General features: G+C 35.3%; 2 protein-coding genes across 2 annotated transcripts; both read left to right on the top strand.

Annotated features, from left to right (window-relative positions):
• Positions 1-707: 707 nt before the first annotated feature.
• Positions 708-3,909, top strand: LOC145609440 (putative disease resistance protein RGA3). The gene is made up of 2 exons (XM_081664926.1): positions 708-3,327; positions 3,587-3,909. Exon 1 carries the CDS (start codon positions 721-723, stop codon positions 3,319-3,321), a length of 2,601 nt encoding a protein of 866 aa, XP_081521052.1. The 5' UTR covers positions 708-720; the 3' UTR covers positions 3,322-3,327; positions 3,587-3,909.
• Positions 3,910-10,448: 6,539 nt separating this feature from the next.
• On the top strand, positions 10,449-13,067 carry LOC145606891 (putative disease resistance protein RGA3). The gene has a single exon (XM_081662730.1). It carries the CDS (start codon positions 10,449-10,451, stop codon positions 13,065-13,067), a length of 2,619 nt encoding a protein of 872 aa, XP_081518856.1.
• The last annotated feature ends 1,601 nt before the right edge of the window (positions 13,068-14,668 follow it).

The raw sequence follows: 14,668 nt of genomic DNA, 5'->3' as shown, positions 1-14,668 counted from the left end.
CTTATTCTCAAGTCTCAACTTTTCAGGTTCCGGGGAAGATAGTAAAGAACCCAACTTCATATAATTAGGGAATCTAGGGATCCCTTATGTTCAGCGGTAGATTTAGAGAATAATAAACAAAAACATTTTTATGTTATTTGTAGTTCAAAAATGAAAACATGGAGGTTTTGTGTACATAATTGACGCGATGAGACCAGTGCTCCTAGTTAAGGCTTCTTTAAAACCGTATTAGTCTCACCTGAACAGCTAGAACACATTGTGGCTAAGAAAGCGTATTCAAAGGCTATGTTGTGTGCACAAAAAAAAAAATGATCGTAGAAAATAGGGAGGATGTGTACCATAATAAATTAAATCAATTATTAAAACCCAAGTTATTCCTGTGCACCAAAAAAGAATAATGAGGAGTATCACCCTTAAAACTTTGAAATCACAATAATCTTATTCTATTTTATAAAATTTATGAGCAATCACTGTTGACTTATCAAAGGTAGGCTGGAGCCATTTCAATAATTTTACAAAATTTATAAAGCAATATTGACTTATCAACTGTTGAATGGAGAAATTACAAAAAACAAATTAAGGGTATTTGTACTTGAGTTGCCTTAACCACTCATTTTTTACGAGCACATCTTAACATTCGAAGGGCATTACTACTATTCTACAGTAGTATACCCTCTCCCTCACTCATCTTCACATGTTTTCTTCTCTTCAACTTTGAAAATGGCGGAAGCCATCATTTTGCCTATTGCTAAATCCATACTTGGTAAGATCGCTTCCTTTACCGGTGATCTTGCCATTTCCTCTATTTCCGAAGAATTAAAAGCGGCCAAGTCAGCTAAGAAAGATCTTAATAAGATAGCTGATAAGCTCACTGCTATTTGTGCTGTCCTCCATGATGCTGAAAACAAGCAATACTCGAACGAAGCCGTCAAAATTTGGCTAAGAGATCTCAAGCATTTTGTTTATGATATTGACGATCTCTTGGATGAAGTCGCCTTTGATGCTTTACAACGCCATGTCAATAAAGGTCGTTTTCGCCGCAAGCTTAGGTACTATCTTTCCTCCTCAAACCCCATCATTTTTTCTTTTCATGTGAGTCACAAAATACGAGACCTCTGTGAACAGCTAGAACACATTGTAAAAAAAAAAAATGATTTTGGTTTGACTGAAAGTCCGATTGAGTACTCAACTGCTGACATCAGGGATTCTTTTGATAGAAGCTCATATGTCCATGTACCTGATGTTGTTGGAAGAGATAAGGCTAAGCAAGATGTTATAAAAAGATTGGGAAGTGTCAGTGATGTTAGTGAGCTCTCTGTGCTTGCTATTGTTGGGAAGGGTGGGATCGGAAAAACTACGTTAGCTAAGTTTGTGTATCATGATGTCCAACACTTTGATCTTAAGTTGTGGGTATGTGTTTCGGACACGTTTCACATACCCAAGATCATTGAGGACATTTTGAAAGATGGTACCGGTGACAGTACTCCTAACCAAGATATGAGTATATTGGTGAAAAAACTCCATAGTTTGTTGAGTGGGAAAAAGTACTTGCTAGTGTTGGATGATGTCTGGGTTGAGGATTTTGCAAAGTGGAAAGAGCTTAAGGATGTGCTTGCTGTTGGTAATTCGGGGAGTGTAATTTTGATCACTACAAGAAACTCCGTGGTTGCTTCTATCACTCAAACATTTGAATTGTCTTATGATTTGGATAAAATTCCGACGGAAGCTTGCTGGTCAATGTTCAAGCACCTTGCATTCAAGGGTGGCGAGGAAGGCAAATATCCGAATCTTTGTGAAATCGGCAGGTCTATTGTTGAAAAATGCCATGGCATCCCACTACTTGTGAAGACTTTGGGGAGTGTATTAAGAAGTGTAAGGGACGAACGAGAATGGCAGCGAATTAATGATATGGAAAGTTTTACAAAATTGAATGGTAATGTTTTACCACAGTTAAAATTAAGTTATGATAAATTACCATCTCACTTAAAACCATGTTTTGCTCACTTGTCCTTGTACGTGAAAGATTATGAATTATATTCAAATTTTGTACCATATATGTGGAGTGCACTTGGATTGTTGCCAGTGGATCAGAGAAATAAGGACATTGGTGGCTTGGGATACTCTTACTTGAGGGAACTGATATCAAAGTTCTTGGTTGAAGAATCAAGTGTACATACTGTGGGATTACTTTGCATAAGTAAAATGCACGATCTTTTGCATGATCTAGCAGTGAACATTATGGCAGAAGAGTTAGTTGTTATAACTTTGGATAAGATGACAGATTTAGACCATGCTAGGCATGTTGTTTGGGGATATGAGAAAAATGATAGATTAAAAGAAGAACAATTTCCAATAGAGCTTCTCAAAGCGAAGAAAGCCCGGACGTTTCGATTTGGTTATAGAATGAATCATGTGAGCATGTCCTTTCTAGAGGGTATTATATCCAATCTTAGCTGCTTACGCATCTTGGAGCTTCAGAAACTTTGGATTGAAGAGTTGCCAAAGTCGATTGGGAATTTGAAGCATTTGAGATATCTTAACTTATCATTAAATCCCATCATGAAATCACTTCCAAATACAATATGTAATTTATTGAATTTGGAAACTTTTTATATCCATGGATGTGAGCAATTAAAAGAGCTACCAAGGGATATACATCAATTGCAAAGCTTAAAGAATTTCATGGTGACAACATGTCAAAAGAGCTTAGTTGACACCAAACTCAATGAATTAAGTTCTCTACAATCCTTACAGTTTTATTCATGTAAGAGCCTGATCTCGTTGTGGGACAATGATAATATTGGGTACCTCAACTCCCTTAAATACTTGTTCATTGTAGATTGTCCAAAACTAACAAGTCTTCCAAAAAGTATGAAGTACCTTGTTGACCTTCTGAAATTAGACATAAGAAATTGTGAAGAGTTAGATATGAACAAGGGAGAGGCCCTTCAAGGCCTTCAAAGCCTCCGAATATTGGACATCGTGAATGTGAAAATGGCAAGTCTTCCAAATGACATACAATCTGCTGCAACTTCTCTTCAATATCTTGGTATTGAAAATTGTCAAGGTTTGGTGGAGCTTCCAGATTGGTTACATTGTTTTACCTCTCTCCGGGATATTTATATAGAAGATTGTCGAAATGTGTTGGGTTTGCCCAAATGCATTAGCCAGATCAATTCTCTACAAATGCTCGTAATTAAAAGATGCCCAAACCTATCAAAAAGATGCGCTGTACCAGATGGAGAAGACTACCCTCTCATACAACATATTCCCAAACTCAGGCTTTATGGCGTTACATTTACTCCAAATCAAAGCCACTAAAAAAAGGTATCAACTTCTATACTCATTAATATTGGTTTTATATTCTATCTTTGTCTCATCTTTGGTTAGTCTTTGATTTCCTCCAAGTTCATTTTAATTTTTTAATTTGTTTGACATAATAACTTCTATTATACCTAAATATAACTAACAACAAAGCTAAAGAGGGAAGAATTACAAATTAATGATTTTTATTATTTCTAAAAGTACACTCTGTAACTATTATGTGTTGATGATTATTTAATTTTGCAATTTTTTTGTTATACAGATTTTGAGCCCACCGTTCTGCAACCCGGCTGCTAGAGCAAAGTATTGGTCTGATTGTTCATGGCTCATGCTTATTTGAAGACTCAAGGGTATATTTGTCTAATTCGTTCTTCTATACAATACAATGATTGATGCTATGGTGTTTATCCTTTATTTGCTTTGTGGGAGTTACATGGTTTTACCTTACTCTTAAAGTGAGGGTTTTACATGTAACAAATTTTTTTTTTTTTCGTTTTTCATTGTACTTTGATTGTATGTTTGTACTTTTAAGAATGTTTGAGTTATTGTGTTCAAGTTGATCTATGGAATGAGATTATTTACCTACCGATAAACATTTGAAGTTGAGAACACATATAAACTAGTGCGTGTTTGTTTAGATAAACCTTATCGAACCTGATTCACAAGGAGGTGGCTGAAAGTAATTTCCAGAAAATCACTACAATATGTTATCAATCATAAGGTACAATAATTATTTTCCTATTAATTAGTTTGGTTTATAATCAGTTTAAGAGGAAAAACAGAGAAAACGTTTATTATAAAGGATATCGACAAATAAGAGATCAAAGGTACCAAGTCTGCTAAGAAACTCATAAGATCATAGCTGAAAAATCGGAGGCTATTTTGAAGATGCAGAGGAGGAGCAATTTGCTAATAAGGCAAACAGAATTTGGGTAAGAGATCTTAAGAGTTTGTTTACGATATTGATGACCTCTTGGATGAAGCAGCCTTTGATGTTATATAGCACCTTATAATCAACACCAAAATTAATCGATTGAGTAGTATAAATTACTCGTGGTTCGAGTGGTGTAAATATTTAGAATCGTTACGGAACAACTACGTACCAGGTCTCAATTCCCTTTAAACCTCGATAATCGAGGACTGCCCGAGATTGACATGTCTTCCAACCTTTAAAAGCCTTAAGACACTTAGCATAACAGGATGGAGTACCAAAGTTAGTAATTGTATTCAATCTGCTACGACGTCTCTTTTTATTGTTCAATTCTACGGGTTTTGTAGAGCTTCCAAATTCCAAAATGGCTGCAACATTTACCTGTCTTTGAGAATTGAGAATCAGAGATTGTCAACATCTCTTAGCATTGTTCATGGGATTCAACATCTTAGCTCTCTGCAACAACTCTGGATTACACGGATTGCCCCGCACCTTTGTAAAAAGATGTGCTATGCCTATACCAAGTGTAAAAGATTACTATCTAATACGACGAGTCCCTAAAATCTGGCTTAACAATGTTTTGCAACTATAATAAGGGCCTATTCACATTTACTTAATTTCAGTTCAGTTCAGTTCAGTTCAGCTCTAATCAGTTCAGTTCAGATCCAATCAGTTCAGTTCAGTTCAATTGAGCTCTTAATTTCCCTCTCTCATAAAATATTAATTTCAGCTCAATTTAGTTCAATTCAATTCAGCTCCAATCAGTTCAGTTTCCAATCAGTTCAGTTCAGTTCAGCTCAGTTCAGTAAATGTGAACATGCCATAAGTAAATAATCGAGCTCTACTACATCACGTTGTGTATTGATTGATTATTTGTCTATTCCTTGGTAATTGATAATTTGATCTTCAAATAAATTTCAAGTGAAAACAGAAAACATAATTCAGAATTAATATTTAATATATTATAAATTAATAATTTCTAATAATTATAACAATTATTTCAAAATTAATAAATAATAATGATAACAATTAATAACAATTTCTTTTATAAATATTTGATATTAGAATCACAATGTGTAGAAACATTTTATGTGGGTGTTGATAGTTAGTTCATTGACTTGAATTATTTTTCAAATCTTTCCATACAATTTAGGAATTAAAAGAAAAAAAGAGGTATTATTATTATTTTTAGTGTTAAAAATATATGATTAAGACAAATTTATAAGTAAAATCATTATTAGTCATTAAATCATTTTATTTTAAAATTTTTGTGAAATAAATATAAGTAAACCATTGTCTTTTTTCTTTCTACTATTAAAAATATGTTAAATATGGTACACATATATTTATGTTTTCACTCACCTAAATCAATGGTATATGCACTTAATAATAATAATAATAATAATAATAATAATAATAATAATAATAATAATAATAATAATAATAATAATGTTGAAATCTGCTCTGCTCTGCTCTGCTCGGCTCGGCTCGGCTGTGCTATCTTGAAATCTGCTCTGCTTTTCCCAAAAGCTCAAAAGAACAGGGCCTTAGTATCCTAAAAAGCATTATAAATTGTCATATTGTGCAGATATGTAACTTGTGCAATACTGGTTGCTAAAGTACCATCAAGCTCTTATGCGGACCATAATCTTCACATTCCTAGTATTTGATTATTGAATGTGTGTTAGTTTTGTTTAGGAAAAATTAGAAATAATAATCCCAACTTTGTCTAATTTATGTAGAATAATCCTAACTTTTGATTATACCGGAATAATCCGAAGTTTGGGGGTCTTCTTTTTCTTCAATTCCTAACCGGTAAAGAAAAGTCAATAACCTATTATATCAGCAGGTCACTTGACACGTGTCAAGTTTTGATGGGTCCAACAATTTTTGTAAAATAAAAAATCAAAATTTATTAAAAAATATCACCCAGCCCAACCTCGTCGGAACCCCACACAACCACCACCCTAGTCACTGCCAGCCAGCCACAACCCTCGTCGGATTCCCACGAAACCACCACCATAGTCGCCGCCACCCGCCAGCCCAGCCATAACCCTCGTCGGACTCCCACGAAACCACCACCATAGTCGTCGCTCCGGCCTACCATCTAAACCCCCATCCCCCTTCCTCGAAATCCCCACCCAACCACCAATAAAACCCAATTTCACCCTAAAAATCAAGCAATTTACGCCTCTAATTCCCCCTCCTCTGGCCGCTAATACCTCCTCCCCCAGCGTCGCTGATTCCCCTCCTCCTGCACCGCTAATTCACGAATTGTGGAGGAGATGTCGGCTTGGACAAAGGTGTGGTTGGGTATGGGTTGGATTCGGGTCGAGTGAGGGGGAATTGTTTTTTGGGGTTTATTGTTGCAATTGCGCCGCAAAGAGTGATCTTGTGTGCGACGGCAGTGGTGATGCAGTTGGGCTGCTTAGTTTCTCGGTGATAGAGGGAGAGAGTAGCGGGTGGTCGGGGGGTTCTGGAGAGTTGGGTGATGTTCCAGAGCTTTTTTTTTTTTTTTTTTTTTTTTTGAGTGGCTTTTTATTTTAATTAGATTAGGTCCCGTGCCATGCATGGTTATTTCACTAAATTTATTAAATAAAAGAAAAAAAAAATTGTATTAAAAAATAACATAGATAAAATACATATATAACATACTATCTCCGTTAATTCTTATGTATGTGCAACATTGGAATATTTTATATCTCACAAATAATACCTCAAAGTTGCACATAAAAATTAACAAAGGTAGTATTTATTATATATCTTCTTACTGTGCGTATATAATGAAATGAAACATGAAATATAACGAAAGAGTTAGTTAGAAAAATGAGTATATTAAAACCATGTTAGACCATATGAGTATTTTAAAAATTCAATGATAAATTAGTATAAAAATTTTCTTTTTATTAATCAAATAAGTATTTAGAATCACAAAAGCTTATATGTGGTTGGCCACATACACTCTGTGGCCAGCCACTATAGAGGTTACTTTGTTAGTGTAAAGGGGGTTACTTGGTTAGTGTTAATAAAGGGGTTACTTCATCATTGTTATAGAGTTACTCGGTCAGCGTTATAAGGGTTACTTGATCGGTATTACAGGGGTTACTTAATCAAAGTTATAAAGGATTACTTTAAGTGGATACATGGTGTGGCCGTTCGCACACAAGGCGGGCTGATTTAAAATTGTGTATTACACTTAATAGGTAGGAATGATTACCCCGTTTTGATATTCAGTCAATTTTTTTCCCTAAATTATGATACTATATGAAAGTATTGGAGATACAAATACAAGAACTTAATCAAATTATCTTACATGATTACATGCATAGATAAAGTGTTTATAATGTTATGCTATGTTGCTAAACTCCGTTCGTATTTTTATTAGAATATTCATATTAGAATTAGGCGAGAAACCAATTAAAGTATTAAAAAAATATCAAAATTCCCATTTTATAATAATTTGTGTAGTACAAATCTATTATTTGATAGATTCATCATTTTAAATTAAATTAATCAATTGAATAAAAGAAATTATGATGTATTAAAGATTTGTCTTACAGAATAATATTTATGGAAAACGGAGTAATAACTCAAAGGAATATATTTACCATAAAAGATACGTATAAAATATTTGAAATAATATTCTGATAGTTATATTATACCAAACTTCTCAAAGAAGATTTAGCAAAAAAGGGAAGCGTTTATTGGGAGGGAAAAAACTACACCAGTAATTGACATGTGTAATTCATGGTGTCTGTTTTAGTATAATGTTGATTTTGGAATTTTTTTTTTAATTTTTTAGCCAATTAATTTGTGACATGTGTCATTTTAATTAACCAAAAAAAAAAAATTAACCCATTCAACCGGTAACCGGTATTTGGGATTGAAGAAAAAGAAGACCCCTAAAGTTTGGATTATTACAGTATTAACGAAAGTTGGGATTATTCTACATAAATTAGACAAAGTTGAGATTATAATTATTTCTAATTTTTCCTTTCGTTTATCAACTTTGAAGAGTTGCACCCTACTCCATCAGTATTTTATTCTCATTCTGATGATTAGTTTTCATATAATCATCAAATGAGAGCAAAAACTAATATTGGTTGTACGAAGCACCCGTGTGTATATATACCCTACTCCAAAGGGAGAGTGGTACTATACATAATACAATTCCCTATTCAATTTTATTCGCCTTACATCCATGCTTAGGGTTCCAATTTTTCTTCATCGTAGCAATTAAAGCAATTAAAGCTTTGGAAGTAAAATTTTAAAAAGCCACCCAAAGCACCTTGCTTCTCCCGTTAGCCTCCTTCCCCTGTCGGCGGCCGGCGCCGGCGATTTGTGGCAGAATCGAATACCTCCCCCCCCCCAACCCAAAAACCGACACCCTAACCCTACACCACCAGCCTGAAACAACCCTTAACGAGTTTTAGGGTTTCGCTTATGGTGGGGTTTGGGTGGCAGGGAACTCTTTCGCGTGACATGAACTGCTTACCTTCCCTCATTTGTCTAACTGTCGGATTCAGGCAATCTTGGGTATGCTAATTTGGGGTTTAATTGAGTAATGCGAATTTGGGTTTTAATTGGGTTGTGTTGGCTAAAAAACTGGTGTTAGTGGCTGATTAGTGGTCGGAATGGGGGATATGGAAAGCCAACGCGGCCAGAAAAAGGATGGGGGCTGGGATCGGGGCTACTGGGATGGGTTTTCGAGGGGAGGGGGCTGGGAACGTGACGCCGACTCCATCCTTCAGGCTGGGTGGTCGGAGTCGCGGGCGGTGGGTTTGATGTTGAACAATGGCGGTGGATTGGGAAGCTGGTGGGTGGGAAGGAGTGGTGGCTGGACAGTGGTTGGGTGGTGATAACGGAAATACTAACGATGTAAGACAAGTGGTAGTGATTTTTAACAAACATTGATTTAAGTGGTAGTAAAGTAAATTTTTTTAAAAAAAAAAAAAAATAGGTAGCAAATCTAAAGCGAGGGGTTTTAGGTGATAGCAAATGTCAAAATTTCCTTAATATTACGCGACATCCAGATCTTTGTTCGCCTTGGAATTTAAAACACAGCCTTCTTCCTCGTTAGTAGTAACTAATTTATCTATCCTCAGCCGCCATAGATTCAGTAATTTTCAATAGAGATCGGTCATTTCTCAGTTTTGTCAATTTATAATCGGATTTGTCCCTTAATCTCTTTGGATGTTATCGATTTAATTACTCGTTTATTATTGATGGTAGCATATTATATCGCGTAAATTGGTTTGTTGTTCTAGCTGTATTTCAATCGTTTTTGGAGCTTTGATTATTAACCCCTTAAAATCTTAAGCTTTGATTATTTCAATCGTTTTTGGAGCTTGATTATTAAATTGGTTTGTTGTTCTAGCTGTATTTCAATCGTTTTTGGAGCTTTGAATAGTATACATCATTTCACGGAAATGAAATCGATGGTGCCTTTTGATTTCATGTTAAATGGGCTGTATGACATTGTGTGTGAACATAACGGGCAGAAGAGTCTTAACGACCTTTTAAGCAAAGCCTAAATTTCTATGTCCGCCATAGTGTGTGAACATTGTGATAGGACTACCTAATGTGATTTGAATAATCTTTTTTTTTTTTTTTACTTGTTTCATGATTAATGAATTAAACATTGGTCAATTTAATCATTGATTTTCCTATTGTATGTAGCTCCTCATGTAAGAACTAGTCAAGGAATTCTAATTGCCATTAAATTACAAAATGAAATGGCCAACTTGCTTACCATTAGATTACCTTTGAAAAAAAAAAGGATTACCTTACAACATTGCTATTTGTCAGTTACTTTAGTTTGATAATACAATAGGAAAATCAATGATTAAAGTAAAATACACATGCAACCATATAACATTATTGAACTAAAAGTATTATTCCACTAAAACGAATATTATGTTGTTTATATTATTAAAATTAAGCGGTTGTACTAAAAGTTGATTTGGAAGTGGAAATCCATCGTTACATGAGCTAACAAAGATAATTGATGACTTGTGCATTTACCAATAAGCCATTTCTAATTCTTTAAGAGGCAAACAAAATAAACTATGCGCATTTGTTTAATAATATAACGATAACAACATTATGAATACTTGACTTAATTGCTTCAATCACTGTTGAATGTTTTTCTTCACTCTCTTTCTTTCTTTCTTTCTATCACAAAATTATGTAAATGGCAGAAGCAATCATATTACCGATTGCTAAATCCATACTTGGTAAGATAGCTTCCTTTACTGGCAATGTTGTCATTTCCTCTATTTCCGAAGAAATAAAAGCGGCTAAGTCAGCTAAGAAGGATCTCAGTAAGATAGCTGTTAAGCTTACTGCTATTTGTGCTGTCCTTCATGATGCTGAAAACAAGCAATACTCAAATGAAGCAATGAAAGTTTGGTTAAGAGATCTCAAGCATGTTGTTTATGATATTGATGATCTCTTGGATGAAGTCGCCTTTGACGCTTTACAACGCCGTATTAATGAAGGTCATTTTCGACGCAAGCTTAGGTACTATCTTTCCTCCTCAAACCCCTTCATTTTTTCTTTTCATGTGAGTCACAAAATACGAGACCTCCGTGAACAGCTAGAACACATTGTGGCTAAGAAAAATGAATTTGGTTTGACTGAGAATCCGGTTGAGTACTCAACTGCTGACATCAGGGATCCTTTTGATAGAAGCTCATATGTCCATGTACCTGATGTTGTTGGAAGAGATGAGGCTAAGCAAGATGTTATAAGAAGATTGGGTAGTGTCAGTGATGTTAGTGAGCTCTCTGTGCTTCCTATTGTTGGGATGGGTGGGATCGGAAAAACTACGTTAGCTAAGTTGGTGTATCATGATGCTAAACACTTTGATCTTAAGCTGTGGGTATGTGTTTCGGACACGTTTCACATACCCAAGATCATTGAAGACATTTTGAAAGATGGTACCGGTGACAGTACTCCTAACCAAGATATGAGTATATTGGTGAAAAAACTCCATAGTTTGTTGAGCGGGAAAAAGTACTTGCTAGTGTTGGATGATGTCTGGGTCGAGGATTTTGCAAAGTGGAAAGAGCTTAACGATGTGCTTGCTGTTGGTAATTCGGGGAGTGTAATTTTGATCACTACAAGAAACTCCAAGGTTGCTTCTATCACTCGAACATTTGAATCGTCTTATGACTTGGACAGTCTTCCAACGGAAGTTTGCTGGTCAATGTTCAAGCACCTGGCATTCAAGGATGGTGAGGAAGGCAAATATACGAGTCTTTGTGAAATTGGCAGGTCTATTGTTAAAAAATGCCATGGCATCCCACTTGTTGTGAAGACTTTGGGGAGTGTATTAAGAAGTGTGAGGGAAGAACGAGAATGGCAACGAATTAATGATATGAAAAGTTTTACTGAATTGAAGCAACATTATGGTAATGTTTTACCACTATTAAAATTAAGCTACAATAAATTACCATCTCACTTAAAATCATGTTTTGCTCACTTGTCCTTGTACCTGAAAGATATTGAATTAAATTCAATTTCTGTACCATATATGTGGAGTGCACTTGGATTGTTGCCACTGGATAAGAGAAATAAGGACATTGGTGGCTTGGGATATTCTTACTTGAGGGAACTGACATCAAAGTTCTTGGTTGAAGAATCATATTGTGATAATCATATTGTGGGTGTAGTTTGCAATAGTAAAATGCACGATCTTTTGCATGATCTAGCAGTGAACATTATGTCAGAAGAGTTAGTTGTTGTAACTTTGGATAAGATGACAGATTTAGACCATGCTAAGCATGTTGTTTGGGGGTATGAGAAAATTGATAGTTTAAAAGAAGAACAATTTCCAACAGAGCTTCTCAAAGTGAAGAAAGCCCGGACGTTTCGATTTGGTTGTAGAATGAAACATGTAAGCATGTCCTTTCTAGAGGGTATTATATCCAATCTTAGCTGCTTACGCATCTTGGATCTTGGTAGTCTTTGGTTTGAAGAGCTGCCAAAGTCGATCGGGAACTTGAAGCATTTGAGATATCTTGACTTGTCATTAAATCCGATCATGAAATCACTTCCAAATACAATATGTAATCTATTGTATTTGGAAACTTTTTGGATCGTTGGATGTAAGAAATTAAAAGAGCTACCAAGGGATATACATCAATTGCAAAGCTTAAAGAATTTCAGGGTGACAACATGTCAAGAGAGCTTAGTTGACACCAAACTCAATGAATTAAATTCTCTACAAATCTTACATTTTGATTCATGTGAGAGTCTGATCTCGTTGTGGGACAGTGATAATATTGGGCACCTCAACTCCCTCAAATACTTGTGCATTGGAGATTGTCCAAAATTGACAAGTCTTCCAAAAAGTATGAAGTACCTTGTTGACCTTCGGATATTACTCATAGGAAATTGTGAAGAGTTAGATATGAACAAGGGAGATGCCCTTCAAGGCCTTCAAAGCCTCCGACTATTGCAAATCACGAATGTGAAAATGGCAAATCTGCCAAATGGCATAAAATCTGCTGCAACTTCTCTTCAATATCTTTGTATTGTAAATTGTGAAGGTTTGGTGGAGCTTCCAGATTGGTTACATTGTTTTACCTCTCTCCGGGAATTTCATTTTGAAGATTGTCGAAATGTGTTGGGTTTGCCCAAATGCATTAGCCAGATCAATTCTCTACAAATGCTCGTAATTAAGGGATGCCCAAACCTATCAAAAAGATGTGCTGTACCAGATGGAGAAGACTACTCTCTCATACAACACATTCCCACATTCAAGCTTGATGGCGTTATATTTAGGTATAATTTCTATTATACCTAAATATAACTAACAACAAAGGAAAAGTGGGAAGAATCACAAATTAATGATTTTTATTATTTCTAAGAGTACACTCTGTAACTATTATGTGTTGATGATTATTTTGAAATTTTTTTGTTATACAGATTTTGAGACCACCGTTCTTCAACCCGGCTGTTGGAGCAAAGTATTGGTCTGATTGTTCATGGCTCATGCTTATTTGAAGACTCAAGGCCTCAACGGTATATTTGTCTAATTCGTTCTTCTGTACAATATAATGATTGATGCTATGGTATTTATCCTTTAATTGCTTTGTAGGAGTTACATGGTTTTACCTTACTCTTAGAGTGAGGGTTTTACATGTAACAAACTTTTTTTTTTTTTTTCGTTTTTCATTGTACTTTGATTGTATGTTTGTACTTTTAAGAATGTTTGAGTTATTGTGTTCAAGTTGATCTATGGAATGAGATTATTTACCTACCGATAAACATTTGAAGTTGAGAACACATATAAACTAGTGCGTGTTTGTTTAGATAAACCTTATCGAACATGATTCACAAGGAGGTGGCTGAAAGTAATTTCCAGAAAATCACTACAATATGTTATCAATCATAAGGTACAATAATTATTTTCCTATTAATTAGTTTGGTTTATAATCAGTTTAAGAGGAAAAACAGAGAAAACGTTTATTATAAAGGATATCGACAAATAAGAGATCAAAGGTACCAAGTCTGCTAAGAAACTCATAAGATCATAGCTGAAAAATCGGAGGCTATTTTGAAGATGCAGAGGAGGAGCAATTTGCTAATAAGGCAAACAGAATTTGGGTAAGAGATCTTAAGAGTTTGTTTACGATATTGATGACCTCTTGGATGAAGCAGCCTTTGATGTTATATAGCACCTTATAATCAACACCAAAATTAAGCGATTGAGTAGTCTAAATTACTCGTGGTTCGAGTGGTGTAAATGTTTAGAATCGTTACGGAACAACTACGTACCAGGTCTCAATTCCCTTTAAACCTCGAAAATCGAGGACTGCCCGAGATTGACATGTCTTCCAACCTTTAAAAGCCTTAAGACACTTAGCATAACAGGATGGAGTACCAAAGTTAGTAATTGTATTCAATCTGCTACGACGTCTCTTTTTATTGTTCAATTCTACGGGTTTTGTAGAGCTTCCAAATTCCAAAATGGCTGCAACATTTACCTGTCTTTGAGAATTGAGAATCAGAGATTGTCAACATCTCTTAGCATTGTTCATGGGATTCAACATCTTAGCTCTCTGCAACAACTCCGGATTACGGATTGCCCGCACCTTTGTAAAAAGATGTGCTATCTCCGTATCTGATACGACGAGTCCCTAAAATCTGGCTTAACAATGCTCTGCATGCTTCAATACTTTGACATTAATATAAAATTGGATGACAAGTTGTTCTAATTAGTATCCTACAAAGCATTAAAATTGTCATATTGTGTGCAGATATGTAACTTGTGCAATACTGGTTGCTAAAGTAACATCAAACTCTTATGCGGACCATAATCTTCACATTCCCAGCATTTGATTATTGAATGTGTGTTAGTTTTGTTCTCAACTTTGAAGAGTTGCACCCTAGGCCGGTGGGAGA

Source organism: Chenopodium album, chromosome 23 (genome assembly GCF_948465745.1).
Source record: "Chenopodium album chromosome 23, dcCheAlbu1.1, whole genome shotgun sequence".
NCBI lineage: Eukaryota > Viridiplantae > Streptophyta > Magnoliopsida > Caryophyllales > Amaranthaceae > Chenopodium > Chenopodium album.
Note: the sequence above shows the minus strand (reverse complement) of the source record. Positions and strands in the feature narration are given on the sequence as shown.